At 44.7% G+C, this 23519-nt stretch overlaps 1 protein-coding gene, 1 long non-coding RNA gene and 1 pseudogene across 2 annotated transcripts; 1 reads left to right on the forward strand and 2 right to left on the reverse strand.

Annotated features, from left to right (window-relative positions):
- Positions 1–1609: 1609 nt before the first annotated feature.
- Positions 1610–2297, reverse strand: LOC125525251 (annotated as a pseudogene).
- A 3973-nt stretch (positions 2298–6270) lies between these two features.
- LOC125525464 lies at positions 6271–12153 on the forward strand. The gene is made up of 3 exons (XR_007291309.1): positions 6271–6630; positions 7480–8029; positions 11624–12153. It is a non-coding gene; the product is annotated as an uncharacterized LOC125525464 (long non-coding RNA).
- On the reverse strand, positions 8353–11095 carry LOC125525463. The gene has a single exon (XM_048690466.1). It carries the CDS (start codon positions 11079–11081, stop codon positions 8643–8645), a length of 2439 nt encoding a protein of 812 aa, XP_048546423.1. The 5' UTR covers positions 11082–11095; the 3' UTR covers positions 8353–8642.
- Positions 12154–23519: the final 11366 nt, after the last annotated feature.

Below are 23519 nucleotides of genomic sequence, written 5' to 3' on the forward strand. Positions count from 1 at the left end.
ACGTGGTTGGAGCAGGTGACTACAGAGATTTTTTCCAACATGGATGGCACCATAACCCACGGATTGATCCACCACCTCTTTCGACGTATCGGTTTGGTTTGGCCGTGAGCATCCGAGTTATGTAGAGGACGAGTGTTACTGATAATACTTTATATGTGCTTGACACTACATTTTGCATAATAAAAGTACCCTTTATCAAAAGAACAGATCATTCATTCAGAGGTGTCTCTGGAACAATCTGTTCTTTACTATTCTATTTCTATTTCATTGAAAAGTTTTGTTGGCATCTAAATTTTTTATTTGTGATCCTTTTAATAATTGAACCAAATTATCTCCGCTTCAACTTCATGACATGTAAATTAGTTATCTCGAAGTGTGATAGTTAAATTTATCCATTCAACTTCATTAATATTCAACACTGAATTAAATCTAGTTATAAATGTTTTTTCCATAACTTTCCATTATATGGTGTATTTTTTGGATAAAATTTCACAATATATGGTGCATTTCTTCTTATTCCTCATAATTTTCCTTTTCAGTTTGTCTAATTCACATCTAGATATTTTCTAAGGATGTCACATCTAAACTCCCATAAATAAGACAACAACAAGGAACAAAAAAAACTGAGACAAAAAAAAATAGACCACAAACATAGTGGACATCAGATTAGATGTGACATAACTATGTCACATCTAGATGTGTCCTAGACAAACCCTTTCTTTTTAGCCCTCCAGAAAAAAGGTTAGCATCTCTCTATCTCTCCCTATAGCAAAAGAAGGAAAGTATCTCTCTCGATTGCATGTATCCCTTATTTTTCTGGACTAACTGATTTACTTGCCATAAATCAACAAATTTTCCAAGGGTAATTTCGTCCTAACTTCACTATAATTATGTGCGTTTCACCATGTCGTAAATAATACACCTTACATAAATGAACGGAGGGAGTATTCAACACTGAACTGAATCTAGTTATAAATGCTTTTTTCATAACCTTTAGCGTAAATTCTTTTCATTTGCCTGATTGTCAAATTTTATGGAGTTTTTTTCATGGTATAATAAGAAACACAATCCATTTTATTTAGCTTGTGATCATGATTGGGAGTATCTTAGTGATTTTGTAGAGTTGTAATTACAATCCGCATGTATTGATTTGCTGAATGTATGCAATAAGAATTTCAGTTTATCTTGTCGAAGATCTTGATTAGGGGTATACAGTTTTCTTCAGCAGATGCATGGATACTTATTCGTCCGTTGAGAAGTTAATACAAAGTTGAGACACTTATTTTGAGAACCGAGAAAATACTTGACAAGAAAAGTTTCAAAACTCAACAAAATTATGCATGGGATACTCTCCACGAAAGGCTCTAAAGGCAGGAAAAACGAAGCAGCCAGCTAACTATCTGTATTTTTTTGACGAAGGAGAATTTTTGGCTAACTACCAACATGGCTAGTCCTATTGTTTGTACGCCTGATAGCGATCTCCCTATCCTGAGATCAACGATTTAATTTCTCCAATCAATAGCGTATACCTCGAACGATCACAAGCGGGATCTTGGATTATTTTGACTGACATTGACGACGGCGTGACCCGCCGCAGAACCCGGCCGTCTCAACACAAGACTGTTGCTCCGGGAGGTACCGCCGGCGCCACTGCCATGGCTCCTGAACAAGAAGAGACACCGTTCGCCATCGCCGCGCCTGCACGTGTAGAAATCGAGGCGGTCTCCCTTGCACATGCGGCTCTCGTCCACGAGCCGCCTCCAATTGGAGCCGATGACCCGGTACGCCTTGCAGCCAATGAAAAAAATAGCGCGCTACAGAAAATAGCGTCATCCTTGAAAATATACTATTAGCGTGCTATAACGCGCTATAACGTGCTATTAGTGAGGCATTGTACATTGATTTATTTAGCGAGACAATTCTCTATATGCTATAGCGTGCTATTAGCGGCGATATAGCGCGCTATTTTTTCAGTGCTTGCAGCCCTTGCCGGAGTTGAGGTAACGGAGGCTCACCACCTTCTCGCGGCCCTCCGCGTCGAGGACCTTGACCAAGACTCTGTTCTCGGCGTTCAGGCCGTTGCCACGGAGCTCCTTCAGCTCCGGGAAGAGCTCCGGGATGTGGCTAGCACGCACCGCCTCCTTGGTCAGCAGCAGCTGGTTCTGCCCCGCCTGGACGTCGGACTGCATTAACACCTTCGACAGCGCCCACTCGGCGTCATACACGCCGAGGCCGTCCATCACCGCCTGCCGGCGGCGCGCTTCTTCCGCAGGGTCGATGCGGCAGCGGGAATCCATGGCGCCGTTCATGCGATTGGCGCAGGGCCGCAGGGGGAGATCTATCGTACGTCTATCCACCTGTGGAATTTGGGATGCCACTGCGTAGGTTACGTGCGAAAATATAAGTCGGTACGTAGGATCGTTTAAATGGTATAGGAACGCCCGTGTGGTCTGTTGTATGGAAAGAGATCTTTGTTCTTGTTGGGGCTAACTGGAGATTGATCTTGTGCGGGGTATTCAAAGCATACTACAATCTCGGTTCAAATTCTGTGGAATCTTTATCCAGTTACGGGAAAGCCTATAACTGCGCATACATGGGTGGAAATCCACGATTGGGCCGGGAGAAGGAATCTCATATTCGGAAAAGATCTTGCACGTCTCCTTAAAAAAGGAAGATCTTGCACGTCTATCTATCAACTGTCCTTGGATAAGATCTTCAGTTTAAACTCAATTGTGTGTTTTAAAAAAGTTTATTTTAAACTCAATTGTTTTCATCATTCTTTGGAGCCAAGAAACATTCGGTTTTGAAAGGCTAAACCGAACCTAATCGATTTCTTAGGGCAACTCTAACGGATCCCCTGTCCGACCGTAAGGGATGATAAATTCGGTTATCCTCCTCTACGCCGCACCTACCCGATCCCCTAAACCGAATAGAGGAGAACAATTTATCCTCCACCATTGACCCCCCCCCCCCCCCCCCCAAATCTCCCTAAATATCCTTACCGTGTGCACAAACCGAGTAAGCCGCCTTTAATTTTTTTGAGACTTCTAAATTAGTTATCCCATTACTAGTTTAGAAGCCCCAATGAGGATAAGAGGCGGCTTATTTTTTAAGCCACCCAAAAGAACTAGCCCTAAAGTGGTGCCCTCTCTCTCTCCCGTCCTCGCGCCGGCTCCATTCCCACCATAGCCGCCACCACGCCCCGCAGCCACCAACGATGACCGGCCCTCCCAACGGAATGGATAGCTCGGACCCATTCACCAACCGCCCGCCACTGCTGTAGGCTTGTCGTCGCCGGAAATGATCCCCGGCCGAAGAAAAACATGGGGATAAAAAGTACATTGGGTTCCAACTCTAGCCCGAACCACGGCAAACACTAGTGGAAAAGGCCCATTTGTCCCGGTTCGGCAACCGGGACTAAAGGTCGCCGGGGGTGGCAACCGCCTCTCCGGCGACGGCCCTTCGCCCTCCCGCCGGAGCCAAAAGAGCTAGAAAATCGATGGCGGCATTGGCCCTCGCCGAGGAGGCCACGAAGAAAGAAGAAGAAGAACAACAAAGAAGAAGGAGTCCACGGACGGCACCTCGTGCAGTGTCTCCAGCGACACCTACGAGCATTGCTCCGACGCATCCAGCGATAAAAGCCGATAAGAAAAGTCACGGCCGCCAAGTGCTCGATGAAATGCCGACAAGTTAAATAAAAACATCTTCAACATTTCGGCCAATTGTGATTGTTGGTAGCCGATGGTGATGTAGTTTCACTATTTCGTTGTAGTAGTGTGGAGATGAACAAAACCGATTTCTTAGCGTCTTTGGAGTCCTCGACAACGATGGGGCTTGATGTGCTCAACTATGACTCAATTTGGCATCATTCGAAGGCGGCCGAAGAAGAGGTGGAGGTCGCTGAGGAGGTGGCCAATGAGGAGGAGGTTGTGGAGGTGACCGAAGCAAGAACACGGTCGGGAAGGTCAAGCACCGCCAATTATAATAAAGTTGTAGATGTTGCCCTTTGCGATGCTTGGATGAACATCTCCATGGATGCAACGATTGGAACGGATAAAACCAAGAGTATGTTAACAACTCCGTGGAGGTGCAATCAAGCTGTATGCAAGGTTCTCTTGGGCATCGTCAAAGCACCATTCATGACCAATGCAACCGATGGTCCGAGTTCATCAACCAAGTGAATCATGCACCACCGAGCGATGTGCAAGTGCCGGAGTATGGCCCCTACATCCAAGAACTATTCAAGCATAGGAACACCAAGTTCAGCCACAAGCCCTTCACGTTGCATCATTGCTACAAAGTGCTATGCAAGAACGAGAAGTGGACCTAAAGAGTTTTGGAAACCACTCCAAAGAGATCAAGGTTGAGCATATCCATTGAGGAGGACGACGTCGTTGATACAATAGACCAGAAGGGAACAAAATTGTAAAAGAAAGATAGAAGAGGAACGCATTCGGTGGCACATACAAAGAACTTGTGGCCATGATTGGGGCCAAGAAGGTGTTTGCGGCCAAATGCAAATAAGAGAAGATGGTGAGGTGGAATGAGCTCAAGGTGTTGGAGAATGAGAAATGGAAGGCTAAGTTGGCGGCCGAAGAGAGAAAGTTGAAGGCAGAGGAGCGTAGACTTTCAGTTGAGGAGGAGAGGGATTCGTGATGCCACAAAGGTCGAAGAACGTGTTATCATGTTCATGATTCCAACCACAATAGCACAATAAAGTATTGGGAGCTCACTCGTGGGAAGATCTTGACCCAAGTGAAAGCCTCTTTTCGGAATGGTGGTGGTGACTGAGGGGTGGCGGTTGGGGGGGGGCTCTTTTCTCTTTTGTAGAAACCCCTCTCATGTTTCTCGTTATCAACCCACATACCATTTTTCAGTAAGATTTTCGCTTCTGTAAAAACCCCAAGTAGGTTAATCAACCCGCAGTACATATCAATTTTTTTTAAAATATTTATATATTCTAAACCATAACTTCAAATTTAACATTTTATATATGGAATTTAATTATAAAAATATGTAGAATTTGAATATCATGTGCCGCCGGCGGTCTACCTACTCTCCTGTGGTCTTAGGGTCATGGAGGCGTGGTGGATCTCGACCTATGCCAGTGGAAGGGCTTCGTTTTTTCATGCTCTTTTGAGTTTTGTTAGGGTTTGTGTCCTACTAAGAGAGATGAGGCGGTGACAGCTCTCTGAAGATGGAATAAGGTTCTCCCCGATGGTGTTTATAGCATCGCCGGAGGGCGTGTGGAGGTTTGTATCCGGCGGAATTCGGTCAACGTTTGTCTTTAGTGGGTCCACGTGTATCTTGTTTCTGTTCTTCTGCGTTCGTGTGTCTACAGGTGGGATTCTTCCGATATACGCTTCTCTTCGTCGGCGGCGGTTGATGTTTTGGTGCGTTGGTCCTATGGGGCCTTAGCACGATGACTTTCCGACTGTCTACTACAACAAAGTTTGTCCGGCTTCGATGAAGGATGGGCGAAGCCGGCGGCACGCCTTTGGCTTGCTCCATTGTTAGTAGCCGTCGCTAGGTGGTCTACGAACCTAAATGTATGTTTTTACTTTTGGTGTTCTTTTTACTATCTTGACAGTTGATGAATAGATCAAAATTATCGTCGCAAAAAAACTTAATCAATAACACATGATCCGTCTTTCCTTCATACTGGTGTTGATTCGGATTGGAAATGCACACCTCAGCAAAACCAAAGATTATAGAGATGAAAGAAATCATCTATAACCACACATGCACATCCAGCCAAAACTTCATAGAAAAAAAGCAGATTTCTCATCCTATGCCGAGAGAGAGACATCTCAGGATTGACAACATTCAAACACGTTGTAATTGTCTGAGCACTGAGGCTCCATCAACGAGGGTGGGAAGGATAATAAGTAGCAATACAGATGGGATGCCACGTGTTAAAAGAAAGGGCATGAAGCTATTGGGGGTGTTGACTCATGGGTTAGGGAGTATGGTATTTTTTTTTCCGTTGCAACGCACGTTCCTTTGCTAGTTAATTTTTAAATGCACAAACATACAGTGAGCATTTTCAAATATGTGGTCAACACACATTTCAAATATGTGATGAACTTACATGTTTTTAATTTCATACTTATCTCTTTTGATTTTTCTTTCCAAACTGAATTTAACACTTTCTGAAATCTTTGAAGTAAAAATATTCCCAAAAAGAGTTTTTCGCTCAACCATTTACATGGGCCATGTCCATAGGCGCGGGATAGGTAGTAGTCTCAGCTCGATCCACAGCCACTCAAAAAAAAAAAAAACTCGATCCAGAGAATCCCCAATCGCTCCGGTTCTCCTTCCTACGGCGTCGCTCCCTCCGTCAAAATAATCAGCGAAGAACGGCGACGAAGATGGCGGCGGCCTCGACGCCGCTCGGCGTCGCTGCCCTCGTACTGGGCTTCGGACTCAGTGCCTCCGCGCTGGCCACTGGGCGCGGGGGCCCCCGATCTCGGCCGCCACCTTGCTAGGGGCGGCGGGGCACCGACCTGCTCCGGACTCCGGAGCTGACGAGTAAGCGTGTGAGACGTGCAGGAGGTAGTACAACACTACAACTACAAACAAGGCTTAGCCGACGAGCCAGTGCCAGAGTCTCCCGATCTGGCCACTGATGTGAGTAATGGTCTCTTTTTAATAGCTGATGCAATCACTGCATGTAAGGATCTCTGTCCTAAGCTGAATTCTGTAGGTTTGATAGATTCGCTGAGCCGAACTGATCTCAGCGGCTGCGTGAGCTATTATTATTACTCCATCTGATCCATATTAATTGTCCCTGATTTAGTAGTACAACTTTATGAATCAGAGGGAGTATTATGTTTCTTTCCAAGTATTTTCTTCTGTGACCCTGGGTGTGGCACAATAAACCTGTTGGCTTAGGCCTTTATGTTCTTATTCTTATATTTACTGGGTTCATGATTCAGTACTGCTGGACGATGAAGCTGTGCGAGTCTTTTTGCACCACTGCTGATCCGCTCTCATGGCTAGCTATCTAAAAATATTCATTGACAGTTCGGATGCACTTACAGAATAAGTTCACAAATGAGTACAATAGGAATTACTAAATAGGTTCAATTCAAAGATAAATAAAATAAATTTGATGAAAAACTGAGTATTATAAAAATATTTAAATGGGAAATACTAATCCTGGTCACCCTTGAATTGTTGCAAGACATTTCCTATCAAATCTGCCTTGAGTTGTCGATGCATTGGTCGGTCATGAATAGCTGTGCTACGTCAGTGGCAAATTCATGAATTGGGCCTTGGGGAGTAGGAGTACCTTTAACAATAGGTTTGGGGATATTGAGATTGTAGTGGTATGTTTGCATGATCTGGATGTGGATTTGAGGAGTTTGGCCTCACGTAATTTGAGAGATTTCTGTCTCGTGGATCCATGAACTGATACTCCAAATGTTCAAAAATTATGGTTTTTTAGTTGTGTTCAAACTTCACTTTCTTTTGTAGGCAGCTGAATGGAGAGGAGCCTGAAGGAGGCAACGGTATTTTGCTACATAGGAAGCAAGCTGCGATGGCAACCGTTATTTTCAGCCAACAGACACGGGTGAACAGTGTAAAGTGATTCCGTGATTTATTATTTTCTTATATTCAATTTGCTGTGGACCATTTGTGTATTTGTCAAATTGCTCTGCCTCCATTTGAAGAAAAAGTAAATTCCATTTTCGACAATGTATTTGAAATTTTGATAGTTTGAGCAATATTTTGAACTGAATATTGTGTATTGAACTACACTTGAGAAGTTGAGAGCCAAACTGACCAGATGGCCCAATTTTTAGAGCTGTCAAAATGTGGTTCAATTTGGGATATCCAGTTTAAAATGGCATTCTACTTCTCATAATGTAGCTGTTCTTCGAGATTTGGCTAATCTTATGAGCCATCACAGCTGCTTGCTAACGGCTTGTAAGTGTCTATTTCTGTGAGTTGAATTCTTGTAGATTTTATCATCGTTTCAGGTTATGCAGAAGTCCATTTTTGTTCCAATCCAGGGATACATCAGGTATAGTTCTCATTTCCTTTGTTGAGTTCCTGTTACTGTATGTGAAATTGCTTCCAAATATTAATGGAGTACTCAGTACCCTGTTAGAAAACATGTACCTATATACTGTGAAAAGCATCATATATTCCCATAATAAATTAGAAAAAAAATGTGGCTTGGGTCACCTGAAATATATCGAATAAAGCACAAGATTTGCATGCATGCTTTATCTGTTTTTTTTGGATACATATTATTTCATATATGTCTATAGTACAAGACTGCACTTCTGTTTGGTATAGTTGCCTTGCATGTAGGCTAGACTTTTCCAATCAAAGAAACTGAAATACCAAGAAATTTACGGAAGATCCAATTGCTGACTGTACAACCAAAGCATGCCACTTACATTCAACCGTGCTTCTAAATCTGAAAAGAAGCCACCACCAAAATGCATGATGGAAAGGCAGCAGCAAATCCAAACAGCACACCATGCAGAATGATTATTCACAAGAAAACAATTTAATGGAAACAAGCAAGCCCGACCGTGCACGCTCATGACGGCATGAAGCACAACAGACACAACACAGGATAACTGCTGCCCTTGAAAAGGGGTGTGCGGGGAACGGACAGCAAAGCTCTATGGTTCAAGCGCATGATGGCGCTGTGCCTCCCAAGGTGCAATGGCTGGCCTGGTTATGCCGGTATGCGTGCACAGCGCCCAGAGCACGGTGATGAACTCGCCCCCTTGTGCCAGCGCTTCCTTGTGTGCCTTCACGTGCAGCTCTCCACCAGATGGAGCCACATACACCATGAGCTCCGTCCAAAGGTCGGCCAGTAGCCCCCACACATCCTCCTGCTTCTGTGCCATCTTCATCAGCAAATCCCCCAACTTTGCTCCCATCTGCACCATCGTTGTCTCCTCCTGCTCTTTTGAGATCTCAACCAGCTTGTCATACCTGGTGCCTGGCAAGGACAGGTGGTACCTCCAACACCCTCCCAGCGCATTCTTCAACTGCTCTTGCATCTCCTTGTACACGTGGGTTGTCCCGTCCTTATTGTCTGGAAGCAGCTCTGGATACGAGGCCACCAAGTAAGCGCAGTACCCGGATAGCGTGACTGCCACCTTGCGATGAGCTCCCATCGAGGTCTTGTTCTGCAGCGGGAAATTCCTGTCCAATAGGCTGGTAGCAATGTGCCAGATGAGGATAACCTCGGTGACGCTCTTGCTCTCGCATGCCAATGAGAGCTGCGATCTATACTGGCTTTGTCTGTGCTTCTCCGACTGCAGCGTGGACCAGCCGTTGCTGAGAGGTGCAGCGTGGGCGTGGCCATCATTGATTTGAGCCACAAGGTATTTCATGATGGACTTCTTCACTTCCATGGGCACTGCCTTCTTAGGCAGCATCATGGGTGATAGGCCGCCGAACCCAATCATGGAGAATTGGTTAAAGCAAAGGTTGCGACGGCTTATCTTACTCCGTACCCATAGGATACGACGGATGAGGCCGCTTAAGATGCGGCTGTCACGCCAACGGCTCTTGGTAGTATACTCACAAACAAGTGACACCATGAGCCAGTTGGAGAGGATGAAGACGAGGAACTCCCATACTTCCTCGTAGAGGAAGGTGAGCAAGAGCAGCATAGTGATGGCCAGATCGACGGTTGTGAAGAGCGCCTCCGGTGACTGGATAATTCTTCCTAGGAGGCATCCTACTATTTTCATCATGCCGATCGATATGAGGTAGTTGTCAGTGATGATGCTATGGTACGCGTAGCGCACGTCCCCGTTGCCGCAGAGGATGAACGTCAGGAGGCAGAAGGCCCATACTACGATGGGAAACAGGATGTAGTTTGCAAGGAAGAAGAAGGGGTTGGAGAGCACAACGGGCACAACAGAGTGGTAGTATTCGCAGAGGAATTGGATCTCCTCGTCGAACACTTCGAACACTGCAACTGCGACCACCATGCCTTTCAGTTCCTCCTTACGCTCCTCGTCGAACCTTTGGGTTGACAATACAACCTCAGTGCCTTGCAGCAGCTCTTCGCGAAGGCCTCTAAAGATGAGACTGTGGCAATTGGAGGTTTCCTCTTGGGTGATGGGGAGGTCCTCGAACCTCCGGCGCAGCAGCTTATAGAGGGCGAACGAGAGGCATAGCCTTTTAAGACTTGGGTCTTCTTGGAGGACTCCGTCCTTGTCCTTCTCTGCGAGCCTCCAAATATCACCAACGGTGATGATGGTGGAGTCGGTGTTAGTGTCCGTGTCAACAGTACTGGGCTTCTTCAGCTCAAGACAGTAGCCCTCCGGGCCAGGCTTCATCTCCAACTCCTCTTCTCCCATCACGGCGTACTTGCACTTCTTCAATAACTCTGCTCCCTCATCCTGGACATTGCCGTTGCCGGCTTGCTGATCTTTCTCTTGTAGCATCTGGGCCATGTACGAGCTGAGCAGCTCAGCGTTCTTGCCATAGGCGAAAGAACGCTTGAGCAGCTCATTGATGGAGACCCTCTGCAGCAGCTTGGCAGCAGCGAGGACCCATAAGGTGCCATAGATTGCTTTCTTGCCGGTGCTGCTGAGGTTGTAGAAAACGAGGTAACCCAGCCAAGCAATGCGGGAAGCGCGATCAATGGTGCCGGAGTGCCATTGCACGCCCGCGTTGACCAAGATGGCCTCCACTTTCTTTCGGAGGAGCTCCACGAGAAGCATCCACATGAGGATTGTCCGAGCCCGTAGCGACAGCTCGGTACCGAGCTGGCTGTAGCTGGAGCTATTGGGACTTATAGCAGCCAAAGCAGAACCTTCGTTCTTGGCCTCGGAGAAGAGGTAGGACATGACCGGCAGGAAGAGGGACAATGAGGTGGAGAGGAACAGACGAACGCTGGGGTTGAGGATGGCGCTCAGGACGGACAAGCGGCTGAAGAGATTGAGCGTAAAGAAGAGGGTGGCAAGGATGAACATGACAGCCGAGGTGAACACCATGGTGACCTCATTTCTTTGGTCTGTGTAAGAGGAGGTGAGGTTGTATACAAATGGGTGTAGCTTTGCATCACAGGGTGAGCTACTGGCGAGGAAGATCATCTTTGGATAACTGCGTGCAGTGCATGGGTTCTAGCCATAGCTAGTTGGATACATATATATAGGGACGTCTATTAATGAAGACAGAATCGTTGTATGAGAACGCCACAATAAATTTAATAGAAATTGAAATGGTTAGTATATATCTGCTACATGGCATGATCATTTCATCAACTAGATAACATGTACTCCCTACTTCCAAATATATGGGGCTTAACATGTTTTTCAAGGCTGCCTTGACCATTGATAAATAAAATCGTTTCAACAGAAACTCCTTTCACATACGAATTTACTATATACTTTTTGTAACATGCCTCTCATATATTATTGCTCTAACCGATGGTCAAAGGTAACCTTGAAAAACGTATTAGGCCCTATGTATTTGGATGGAGGGAGTACCTGTGCTACATAAAACTAGAAATTTTCAGGATATGCAAACACATACTCCCTCTCTTTGGGTTTAGACGGCCTATCTCGATTTTTTTTTTGTTTTCCAGTTTATTAGTTCCATGTTTACTTCTCTTCATCACCTGTTTTTCTTACAGGAAGCTGGAAGGAAATCACTAGAAGTACTAGTGAAGATTGGATGTTTAAAGCAAAGCTACAAACTTGATCGAGAATCTATAAGCCAGCTGGCCGCAGTGTCTCCTGTCTCCTGGGAAGTCGAGCTCAGATTAGATTGTCTAGTAGTTTTTTTGTTGATATGGTTACCTATAGAGCATGATAGGTAATGAGCATATAATCTCTTAGGCCACCGAAGCCTACACCCACTAATCTTTGGGGTCCAACTTCCAAGAGGGTGCTTATGCCAATAATCTGGCAGGAGCATTTTTATATCTGAAGAAAAGGCACGAACCGTTTTGTCATTTTTTTTCGTTTTGAAAGCTTACCTTATCAGAAGGGCCCAGTGACTGGATGATCGGTACAAGCTTTATATTGAGCTTGGCAATTAAGCAAGGTATGATTCTTTCTTATGGTACAGCTTGTTGAAAACTTGCGATCCAATGAAGGAAAATATTCTTAGTTCATCTCTTTTGGAACTCTCATTGCAGATGATACAGAATTCTGTCCTTGCAGCTTTGGACTTTATTTTAGTTTTCTTGCTGCAAATCCAAAGAAACTATTCTTAGCTCCTCTCTTCTGGAACACTTATTGCAGATGATGCAGAATTCTGTCCTAAGGCTTTGGATTTATTCTATTTTTTGCTGCAAATCAAAAGAAACCACTCTTAGTTCCTGTCCTTTGGAACTCCCATTGCAGATGATGCAGAATTCTGTCCTTTCAGCTTTGGTCTTTATTTTATTTATTTTTGCTGCAAATCAAAAGAAACTATTCTTAACTCCTCTCTTTTGAAACTCTCATCGCAGATGATGCAGAATTCTGTCCTTTCGGCTTTGGACTTTTTTTTTTGCTGCAAATCAAAAGAAACTATTCTTAGTTCCTCTCCTTTGGAACTCTCATTGCAGATGATGCAGAATTCTGTCCTTTCATCTTTGTCCTTTATTTTATTTTTTTGCTGCAAATCAAAAGAAATCCTCTCTTTTGAAACTCTCATCGCAGATGATGCAGAATTCTGCCCTTTCGGCTTTGGACTTTTTTTTTGCTGCAAATCGAAATAAACTATTCTTAGTTCCTCTCCTTTGGAACTCTCATTGCAGATGATGCAGAATTCTGTCCTTTCAGCTCTGTCCTTTATTTTTTTTCTGCAAATCAAAAGAAATCCTCTCTTTTGGAACTCTCATTGCAGATGATGCAGAATTCTGCCCTTTCGGCTTTGGACTTTATTTTATATTTTTGCTGCAAATTGAAAGAAACTATTCTTAGTTCCTCTCCTTTGGAACTCTCATTGCAGATGATGCAGAATTCTGTCCTTTCAGCTTTGGCCTTTATTTTTTATTTTTTTGCTGCAAATCAAAAGAAATCCTCTCTTTTGGAACTCTCATTGCAAATGATGCAGAATTCTGCCCTTTTGGCTTTGGACTTCTTTTTTCTGCAAGTCGAAAGAAACTATTCTTTGTTCTTTTACTCTTATTATTTGGTAAAGGAAAAGGAAAAAGAGAAAGACCAAAGACTAAGCGATGCCAATATTCTAGCCCGATCGCTTGTACACACCATATGATTAATGAACCCCACTTAAATTTCAGTCTTTTGCATGTGAAGTATTGCTCGGTATCCTATAATTGACATGTTCCCCTTTCTAATTTCCAGGCCTATATCTTGCACAGTCCCATGCATCCAGCAAATAAGGGTTGTGTGGGCTGTCAACCAAGCATTTTCTTTATTACCTTGTATTACTTGCTTTTCAACTCATTCACTGGAAAAATAGAAAGAGCACTGCTTGGCAGACGACACTGTGCAGACGAATTTTGGACGACAAAGGAATCAAGCCGTCCATGCATTGGCAACAGACAACCACTCACCGCTAGATAAGGCCATCGTGCAATGGTTGTCCACACTATTTCGTGTGCAGAGCAGTTTTGAAATAGAAAACTGGTTGTTGCGTTGTGTCTTTTCAAAATGGCTTGACTAGGCTTCCTAGTTAGTTCATAATGCCTGCCTTACATGTTACCTTGTTTATATAGATAATAGTTTATTGCAAAGTGAAGCACACTATGGTAAGCAATAAAACATCAAATTATCAAAATAGATGTCAAAATAGAAACATCCAATGGACTCCTAAGTTGATTTTCGTTTTCTAGTGCAACCACTCAATGGTATGGTATACCCGCCATGACATGGCGTCAACCTTATGGTTTTTGCTCCCTAAAGCGGCCAGTCCATGTGAACTCCAAAATAATGTTCCTAATGATTACATCTGGGGAGCTCCTAAAGACGCAAGTATTTCGGGCATCCCTGATTTATGTGCCACATCTTTGTGAATGAAAGAATTGTTCAAGTTGCAGATCCATCCCGACAAGTCACATAATTGAAAAGCTAATGCCAACACAGAGACCAGCACCAATAATCTGTGGAGACCTCCCATGAGTCCATATGCAACCGAGTATAATTTTGGCATTTTGCCCAGTGCTCTCACTTCTCACCAACTATTTTTATCGTTCGGTGCCCAGTGACCATGGGTAATTTGCGGGGTTGTGAAATTAAGGGATGATTGTGGATAACTTGCAGGTATGGGGCATTAGGGAACTGGGCTAATCCCCCTTTTGAAGAAAGGGGGAACTAGGGAAGGGTGAGATTCTTTATAGGTATGAGCGCGGATACACCCATACCATCCTTAAGGGCTCCCCGAAAATTATTCTTGCCGTTCTTTCAGAGCCTTGAATTCTTAGTACTAATCCATGGAACCACAGATAGTACACAAAGTACAACATGCACATCACATTACAAAGGCAAAAATTTATTTATTACCATAATAGCCAAAGTACACTAGACAAATCATGACAGAACAAACATGCTGCACTCATGCATGTTCGTTAAGAGTGTACCCTGTGCACCAGGAGTTTTTGTGCTACCAGTGCAATGAACGCCAAAAGCTTGCTCTGTAAGTTCTCAAAAATTCTGAAAATAATATAGTACATAGACAAAGCATACATCTATTACGTCACAAAACTTAAATTGCAGATTTAACTTACATCAAGAGAAACAACAATAACAAATTCAGCTACGATAGTGTTAACAGGCCCAATTCATAGACCAGTTTAAGGTAACTACTACTCATACCATGATTTGTCTTTTTAATTTCTCGGCTGCGAGTTGAATTTAGAACTTAAATTCTGTAACATTATTTATACTGTGTTCACCCACTCAATTATCTTCAGATATTTTTAGAACTTGTTGCACATATTATTATTTTTACTTCAGGTGAGCAGGTTGCACATGCAGAACCTCCAGTGCACCAGATTGGGCCTCCATGTTCTGCATGAGTGTCGAATTGCTCCTTGACAAAATATTGTAATTATCCAAGTAATAACTAACAAAGGCGTAGTATATTTTTTCACGAGGGAACAAATTAATAGTACTGAATGCGGCACATATGAGCAGGGGTTGCGCGTGGTAACAGACATATATAGATAGTCGAAAAATACAAGTCGAATAGCCATAACACACAAAACATATATGATTTTTTGCTAGTTACTAAAAAAGGAGAGTGCATAAACTACTGGCACGAAGGACAGATGGGTGCTGACACGGATGGACGTAAGCGATCCCCGCTTGATTAATACCATATCGATGGAGATGGCCGGATGCTTTAATCATCCGTGCGTACAGTCTACAATGGCATCAGCGCGATCGAAGTTCACCGGCGAGCAGGACGCCCTTATGTTGTACGACCTTGTGCTGATCCCTCCGGCCTTGAACCACACCTTTGCCATCACCACCACCGTGCAATTTGACCAGTCTGTGTTGTTGGTGGCGGGCGGCGGCGGTGGGCTTCCTATGCCGCCAGAGCTTGCCTGATCCGGGGCCTTGTTGCCGCTGGCTTGCTCGGACTGCCAGTACTCCGCCGACACGTTGATGTGGGCCACATTTCCCGGCGTCTGCCTCCTCCCGCCCTGCAGCACGCTCAAATCGACCATGGCCGGCACCCATGCCGTCTCGCTGTACCATATCTCGGCGTCCAGGGCGCCGTACAGCACCGCCATGCGCGGGCTGCTGTTGTTGGCAACGATGGTGAAGTTGTAGAACTTGGTATCTTCGACAGGCCCGCCGACTTTCATGTCTGTGAGAGAGAGGTAGATATGCGCGGGGGAGAGGCTGATGGAGACGATGGCCGTGATGGCGATGGCGACCAGGGTTCCGATCAGGGTCACAAGTATGATGTGCTTGTGGCTCCATTTGCTGGGAGGAGGGATATGAATCGCCATGGCAACTTAGACTTAGCTTGTCAGCAGGCAGGGAGTGCATTGGCTATATACTCAATAATATATATGAGGCTGACTAAAAGTAACCAAAAAGGGTGGATTTGCCATTGGATCTGAATCAGTGCCTAGCTCGTCACTGGATTTACCCAAGAATATACATGATTAAGCATTGAACACAGCATGTTTGTTCAAGTCACTAAAAAAACTATTATTATTTTTACACAAATGTCAAAGGTGAGGCATTGTTTATGAAGTTGGAATGCCACACCACAATATACACACGCATGACCTATCGAAATGATATTCTAAGAAGTGGCAGGCTATTCTGCTGTACACACCAGAAATATGGAGAGAAAGGACAATCTAACATTGATTGGATAATTAGTGGAAATGATTGACCTCTGCTCACAGCAAATCATATTAAGGTTTTGACATTATGTATATTTTTTCGGAATGGCTATTTTTTCAATAGAAGGTAACTGTTGGAATTTTGCTAGTAGGCCTTTGGCCCAAAGCCCAACTAAAATTCTGAAATTCTCTTGGCCCATTCATGCACACATGTGAGTGGAGTAAGTGAGGCTAAAGTTTAGTCCCACCCCGGAAGTTGAGAGAGAGTTGCACCTCTTTATAAGGTGAGCTCTTCTACCACTTGTATGAGCATGAGAAGAGGAGACCTACACGCACGCTCCTCCTCCTTGCTCACCTCGTCACGCCGCGCCGCGCCGCGGGTTGCGGGATTGAGCCGAGCTGAGGACAGAGCTATGCACGTTGTCTATATTTTTGCTGCTCGGGAAAAATTAATGAGCCATTAATTAATAATTAGCGAACGCGTTAATTACTGAACCGTTTTCGATTCTTTTGGATCGTGACGACTCGGACGTGGGGTTTACTCCCACGACCTACCCGGCCCGCACTATATAGTCAGGCAGACGTCTACCCTAGCTGCCACCGCCGCTTCGTATGGTTTCTCACCACCGTTCCAGATCATTGCGCCGCCAAGCAAGTCTTCTCCATCCCTCCTTTCGGCATGCACCGGGAGAAGGGACAGCAGGCCTCCGGAACCCCGCCTCTCGTGATCTTGTATAGGAGAGGGGCGATCAGGTTTTTGGGGAGCTGGCAGCGACGACTTCGCCAATGACGACTTCTTCCCCGACCTCGGCAACCTCATCCTCGACGACATGGGCGACAACGTCAACGCCGGCGGTGCTGCTCCCGCTGCATCGTATGTGATTCTATCCTTCCTTTTCGAGATCGTGGTAGAATTCATGTTTCTAGTATGTGCTCTAGATGTGATCTGTTCATCTGCTATGCTAGTTCGCATGATTAGTTTAATCTCTGCTACTGTAGTCATGATTTATCTTCTAATTATTCGGATTAAATATCGTAGTAACTTGCTCATATTTCCAACAATCCAAAAACCTGATTATACGCAATTTACTCCGAGTGGTTTTGCTGCGCATCTGAAGCCGCCTGCCTTTAAGGGGGCGCAATATAAGAGGTGGCGCACGAGAGCAGTCTACTGGTTTCAGACCATGGGCTGCTATGACGCCACCAAGGGCAAGCCTGAGGGCGATCTTAATCCAGCACAGCTGGAAGCTTTCGAGAAGATCGATACCCTCTTTAAAGGCGCTCTTCTGAGTGTTCTTGATGACTCCATTGTGGATTCGTATATGTCGTTTGACAACGGCAAGGACATGTGGGCTGCGCTCAAGGCCAAGTTTGGTGCCTCGGACGCCGGCAGCGAGTTGTACGTCATGGAGCAATTCTATGACTACAAGATGACTGATGAACGCCCTGTTGTACAGCAGACTCATGAGATACAGTCGCTCGCAAAAGAACTTGAGTACTTCAAGTGTGTGTTGCCGGACAAATTTGTTGCCGGAGGCATCATTGCCAAGCTTCCACCTTCGTGGAACAATTTTGCTACTTCCCTGAAACACAAGAGACAGGAGTTTTCCGTTGCGGATCTCATTGGTACTCTTGATGTTGAAGAAAAGGCGAGAGCAAAGGACACACGTACTCGAGTTGCTGAGGGAGGTTCTAGTGCCCACATGGTACAGAAGAAGAACTCCCAGCCCAACAAGTTCAAAAACAATAAGAACAAAACTCAGGGCAAAGGCAAGTTTGATACAAAGAACAAGCCATCACATTCTACCAACTTCAAGAAGAATTCTCATAAGAAGGGGAAGGGACTTTGCCATGTCTGCGGTGGTCCTAATCACTGGGCTCCGAAGTGTCCTAACCGCTTTGAGGAGTGCGAACATGAGAAGAACGGCAAGTCCGCTAACGTTGTCATCGGTGATATTGATATGAAGGAATCAGGGCAACATGGACTTCACCCGTGCTGATGGGGAACGGGTCACATGCCATCGTTCGAGGTGTTGGTACGGTCGATCTAAAGTTTACTTTGGGGAAGACTGTGCGTCTGAAGAACGTTCATCATGTGCCGTCCATAAATAAAAATCTCGTTAGCGGTTCCCGTTTATGTCGAGATGGTTTTAAGTTGGTTTTCGAATCCAATAAAGTTGTAATTTCTAAGTATGGACAATTTGTTGAAAAAGGTTATGAGAGCGGAGGCTTGTTCCTCCTGTCTTTGTCAGATATTTGCACTAAAGTTATTAATAATGTTTGCCACAACAATGAGTCTGATATTTGGCATTCACGACTTTGTCACATTAACTTTGGTTGCATGACGCGGCTAGTCAATATGAATTTAATTCCGAAAATCTCTACTGTCAAAGGCTCTAAGTGCCAAGTATGTGTGCAAGCTAAGCAACCTCGCAAGTCTCATAAGACTGCAGAGGCAAGAGACTTGGCGCCACTAGAGCTTATACATTCTGATCTTTGTGAGATGAATGGCGTGTTGACAAAAGGTGGAAATAGATACTTCATGACGTTGATTGATGACTCCACTAGATATTGTTATGTGTATCTCCTGAAATCAAAAAAATGAGGCTTTAACTTTCTTCAAAAACTATAAAGCTGAGGCAGAGAACCAACTTGATCGAAAAATTAAACGGCTTAGGTCCGATCGTGGTGGAGAGTATTTTTCCAATGAATTTGATCTATTTTGTGCGGAACATGGTATAATCCATGAGAGGACGCCTCCCTACTCACCTCAGTCAAATGGGGTAGCCGAAAGAAAGAACCGAACTCTAACTGATATGGTTAACACCATGTTAGACACATCGGATCTTTCCAAGGAATGGTGGGGGAGGCGCTAGTGAATGCGTGTCATGTCCTAAACCGAGTTCCCATAAAGCATAAGACCATGACTCCGTTTGAGGAATGGGAAAGGAAAAGATCGAAACTCTCTTACCTACGTACTTGGGGTTGTTTGGCGAAAGTCAATATACCAATTCCCAAGAAGCGCAAGCTTGGACCAAAAACCGTGGATTGTGTTCTTCTGGGCTATGCTTTTCATAGCATCGGCTATAGATTTTTGATAATAAAATCTGAGGTATCCGACATGCATGTTGGTACGATTATGGAGTCGAATGATGCAACTTTCTTTGAGGACATATTTCCTATGAAGGATATGTCGAGTTCGTCAAATCAGGAGATACCTACTCCATCTAGTGAGGAATTCACTGTAATTCCTGAACCCACCATTGCGATGGAACACGTTGAGAATCCTGTTGTGGGTGACAATGGAACTCCTGTGAGGAGTAAGAGACAGAGGACTGCAAAGTCCTTTGGTGATGATTTCATTGTGTACCTCGTGGATGACACACCCAGGACTATTTCAGAAGCCTATGCATCTCCTGATGCTGACTACTGGAAGGAAGTTGTACGTAGCGAGATGGATTCCATCTTAGCTAACGGTACCTGGGAGATCACTGACCGTCCTTATGGGTGCAAACATGTAGGATGTAAGTGGGTGTTCAAGAAAAATCTTAGACCTGATGGTACGATTGAAAGTACAAGACACGGCTTGTGGCCAAGGGTTATACCCAGAAAGAAGGTGAAGACTTCTTTGACACTTACTCAACCGTGGCTAGACTGACCACAATTCGGGTGCTACTATCATTGGCTGCCTCACATGGTCTTCTCGTTCATCAAATGGATGTTAAGACAACTTTTCTCAATGGAGAGTTGAAGGAGGAAATTTATATGGATCAGCCAGATGGTTTTGTAGTACTTGGTCAGGAAGGAAAGGTGTGCAAGTTATTAAAGTCTTTATATGGCCTTAAACAAGCTCCTAAGGAGTGGCATGAGAAGTTCGAAAGAACATTAACTGCTGCCGACTTTGTAGTAAACGATGGTGACAAGTGCGTGTACTATCGCTATGGTGGGGGCGAAGGAGTTATTCTTTGTCTGTGTGTCGACGACATACTGATCTTTGGAAACAAACTTGATTTAATCAAGGAGGTTAAGGATTTCTTATCTCGTTGTTTTGAGACGAAGGATCTAGGAGTAGCTGATGTTATGTTAAACATCAAGCTGTTGAGAGATGAGAATAGTGGGATCACACTGCTTCAGTCTCACTATGTGGAAAAGGTCTTGAGTCGTTTTGGGTATAGCGACTGCACGCCTTCTCCAACTCCATATGATGCTAGTGTGTTGCTTCGAAAGAACCGACGGATTGCTAGAGATCAACTGAGGTATTCTCAGATTATTGGCTCGCTTATGTATTTGGCGGGTGCCACGAGGCCTGACATCTATTTTGCTGTGAGCAAGCTGAGTCGGTTTGTGTCAAAACCGGGAGATGATCATTGGCATGCGCTTGAGAGAGTTATGCGCTATTTGAAAGGCACCGTGAGCTATGAGATTCACTACACCGGGCATCCAAGGGTACTGGAGGGTTATAGTGACTCAAACTGGATATCTGATACTGATGAGATTAAGGCCACAAGTGGTTATGTTTTCACACTTGGTGGTGGCGCTGTTTCCTGGAAGTCTTGCAAGCAGACCATCTTAACGAGGTCAACTATGGAAGCAGAACTCACAGCATTAGACACTGCCACTGTTGAAGCAGAGTGGCTTCGTGAACTCTTGATGGACTTACCTATGGTTGAAAAACCAATACCCCCTATCCTGATGAACTGTGATAATCAAACTGTGATCGTCAAAATAAACAGTTCAAAGGACAATATGAAGTCCTCAAGGCATGTGAAGAGGAGACTGAAATCTGTCAGAAATTTGAGGAACTTCGGAGTTAATATGTTGGATTATATCCAAACGTCGAAAAATTTGGCAGATCCCTTCATAAAGGGTCTATCACGTAATGTGATAGATAATGCATCGATGGAGATGGGTCTAAGACCCACCACATGAGTTGTCCATAGTGGTAACCCACTCTATGTGATCGGAGATCCCGTGAAGTAGAAGTGGGAGACAAGCTGTTGGTCAGCTGGGAGGAGAGTATCCCTATATTACCTATCCCACTCCATGAAGATGCAATACTCTCCTGATCTGCATGGCAGGTTGATACTTATCTTAATGTGTTCCAAGTGGCTTATTCGGGTAAGCAGAGATGTTGTTCTGCAGAACATTTTCTGAGGAACACACCTATATAAATCTGACTGTTAACGTCGCAGTCTGTGAGAATTGGGTGTTCTCTAATAAATTTATGAAAAGGCCCTGGAGTATGACGTATACGCTCCACCCGCGGGGAAGCCTTGCGGCAGTCCAGTATCGGTCAAGAATTTGTGTGAAACTAGTCTTGTAGAAAACTTGTAGTTCAAGGCATAGTCCACTATTCAAGTTGTGATCTAGTGTAGTATAAATCTCTAAGTGGAAGTTCAACTTCACAGTCTCCACTAAGCACCGGTATATAAACAATGTTTTGGAACTAAATGATGAGATGTGCCAATGAGACTTTGTGGGGGATTGTTGGAATTTTGCTAGTAGGCCTTTGGCCCAAAGCCCAACTAAAATTCTGAAATTCTCTTGTCCCATTCATGCACACATGTGAGTGGAGTGAGTGAGGCTAAAGTTTAGTCCCACCCCGAAAGTTGAGAGAGAGTTGTACCTCTTTATAAGGTGAGCTCTTCTACCACTTGTATGAGCATGAGAAGATGAGACCTACACGCGCGCTCCTCCTCCTCGCTCGCCACGCCATGCCACGCCTCGCCTCGCCTCGCCTCGCCTCGTCACAACGCGCCGCGGGTTACGGGATTGAGCTGAGCCGAGGACAGAGCTATGCACGTTGTCTATATTTTTGCTGCTCGGGAAAAATTAATGAGTCATTAATTAATAATTAGCGGACGTGTTAATTACTGAACCGTTTCAGATTCTTTTGGATCATGACGACTCGGACATGGGGTTTACTCCCACGACCTACCCGGCCCGCACTATATAGTCAGGCAGACGTCTACCCTAGCCGCCGCCGCTTTGTATGGTTTCTCACCACCGTTTCAGATCATTGCGCCGCCAAGCAAGTCTTCTCCGTCCCTCCTTTCGGCGTGCACCGGGAGAAGGGACAGCAGGCTTCCGGAACCCCGCCTCTCGTGATCCTGTACGAGAGAGGGGCGATCAGGTTTTTGGGGAGCGCACTCGCGCGACTGCTGGCAGCGACGACTTCGCGAACGACGACTTCTTCCCCGACCTCGGCAACCTCATCGTCGACGACATGGGCGACAACGTCAACGCCGGCGGTGCTGCTCCCGCTGCACCGTATGTGATTTTATCCTTCCTTTTCGAGATCGTGGTAGAATTCATATTTCTAATACGTGCTCTAGATGTAATCTGTTCATCTGCTATGCTAGTTCGCATAATTAGTTTAATCTTTGCTACTTTAGTCATGATTTATCTTCTAATTATTCGGATTAAATATCGTAGTAACTTGCTCATATTTCCAACATTAACCCCCTCGCGAAAGGAAGATGTATGTGTGGTGATTTTCAGTATCCTCGTGGTTCCGTGCGCAAGTGCAATACCATGTAGTCACTTGTCTTTGATAGTTTGCACGTGAGCTTGTCAACATGTGTGCATTTTATGTTCTACTTTGTTAATCTGCTATATTGGGTTTTATAGTCTTTGCTGGAAAAGATCTTTTGACATTTATTTTCTCTTTGTCACAACAAGGTGTATTTTTAGACGATCACGGCTTGACTTTACCCAGATGAAACAGAGTTTACAAGCTCACATCGATCTAAGAGAGGTGGTCGCACCAAGACGTGGCGGCCACCTTCACGCCGGCTTTCTTTAGCATGTGAGACCATATAGGGAAATCATTGATTACATTATGCAAATTACAATGGGACGAATTGAAATATGGGGGAAGACATTAGTGTTCCTAGAATCTTAAATCTTCCCTGGCACAGTAAATAAGACAAAGTGCCACGAGGTGGAAAGGGACTTTAGTGGGGCGAGAAGACCACACACAAGTGCGAGGGTGCAACAATCAACATGAAGGGTAGTGTGCCAAACCGCCGCACTTTGCGGACTGACAAAAAATAGATGTCGATGGAATTCAGTTGTCTCAAGCAATAGGGGTACACTCTACATAGCCTCATGATCCTCTTTAAGAGGTTCAGCTTAATGTTCAGTCTCTTTACAGAATAACAAGGCCAACACTTCGATTTTTCATGGGGAGGTGCTTATTCCAGATGAAGGCAACATTTTTTTAATATTCTAGATGAGGGCGGCTTTTTTCTCAAAGAAAAAAATGCTGCCT

This window comes from Triticum urartu, chromosome 7, assembly GCF_003073215.2.
Source record: "Triticum urartu cultivar G1812 chromosome 7, Tu2.1, whole genome shotgun sequence".
Lineage (NCBI taxonomy): Eukaryota > Viridiplantae > Streptophyta > Magnoliopsida > Poales > Poaceae > Triticum > Triticum urartu.

Bases quoted from the DNA above. Each gene is read 5' to 3' on its own strand.
- LOC125525463 (XM_048690466.1), bottom strand. From the start codon at position 11,081: ATGATCTTCCTCGCCAGTAGCTCACCCTGTGATGCAAAGCTACACCCA.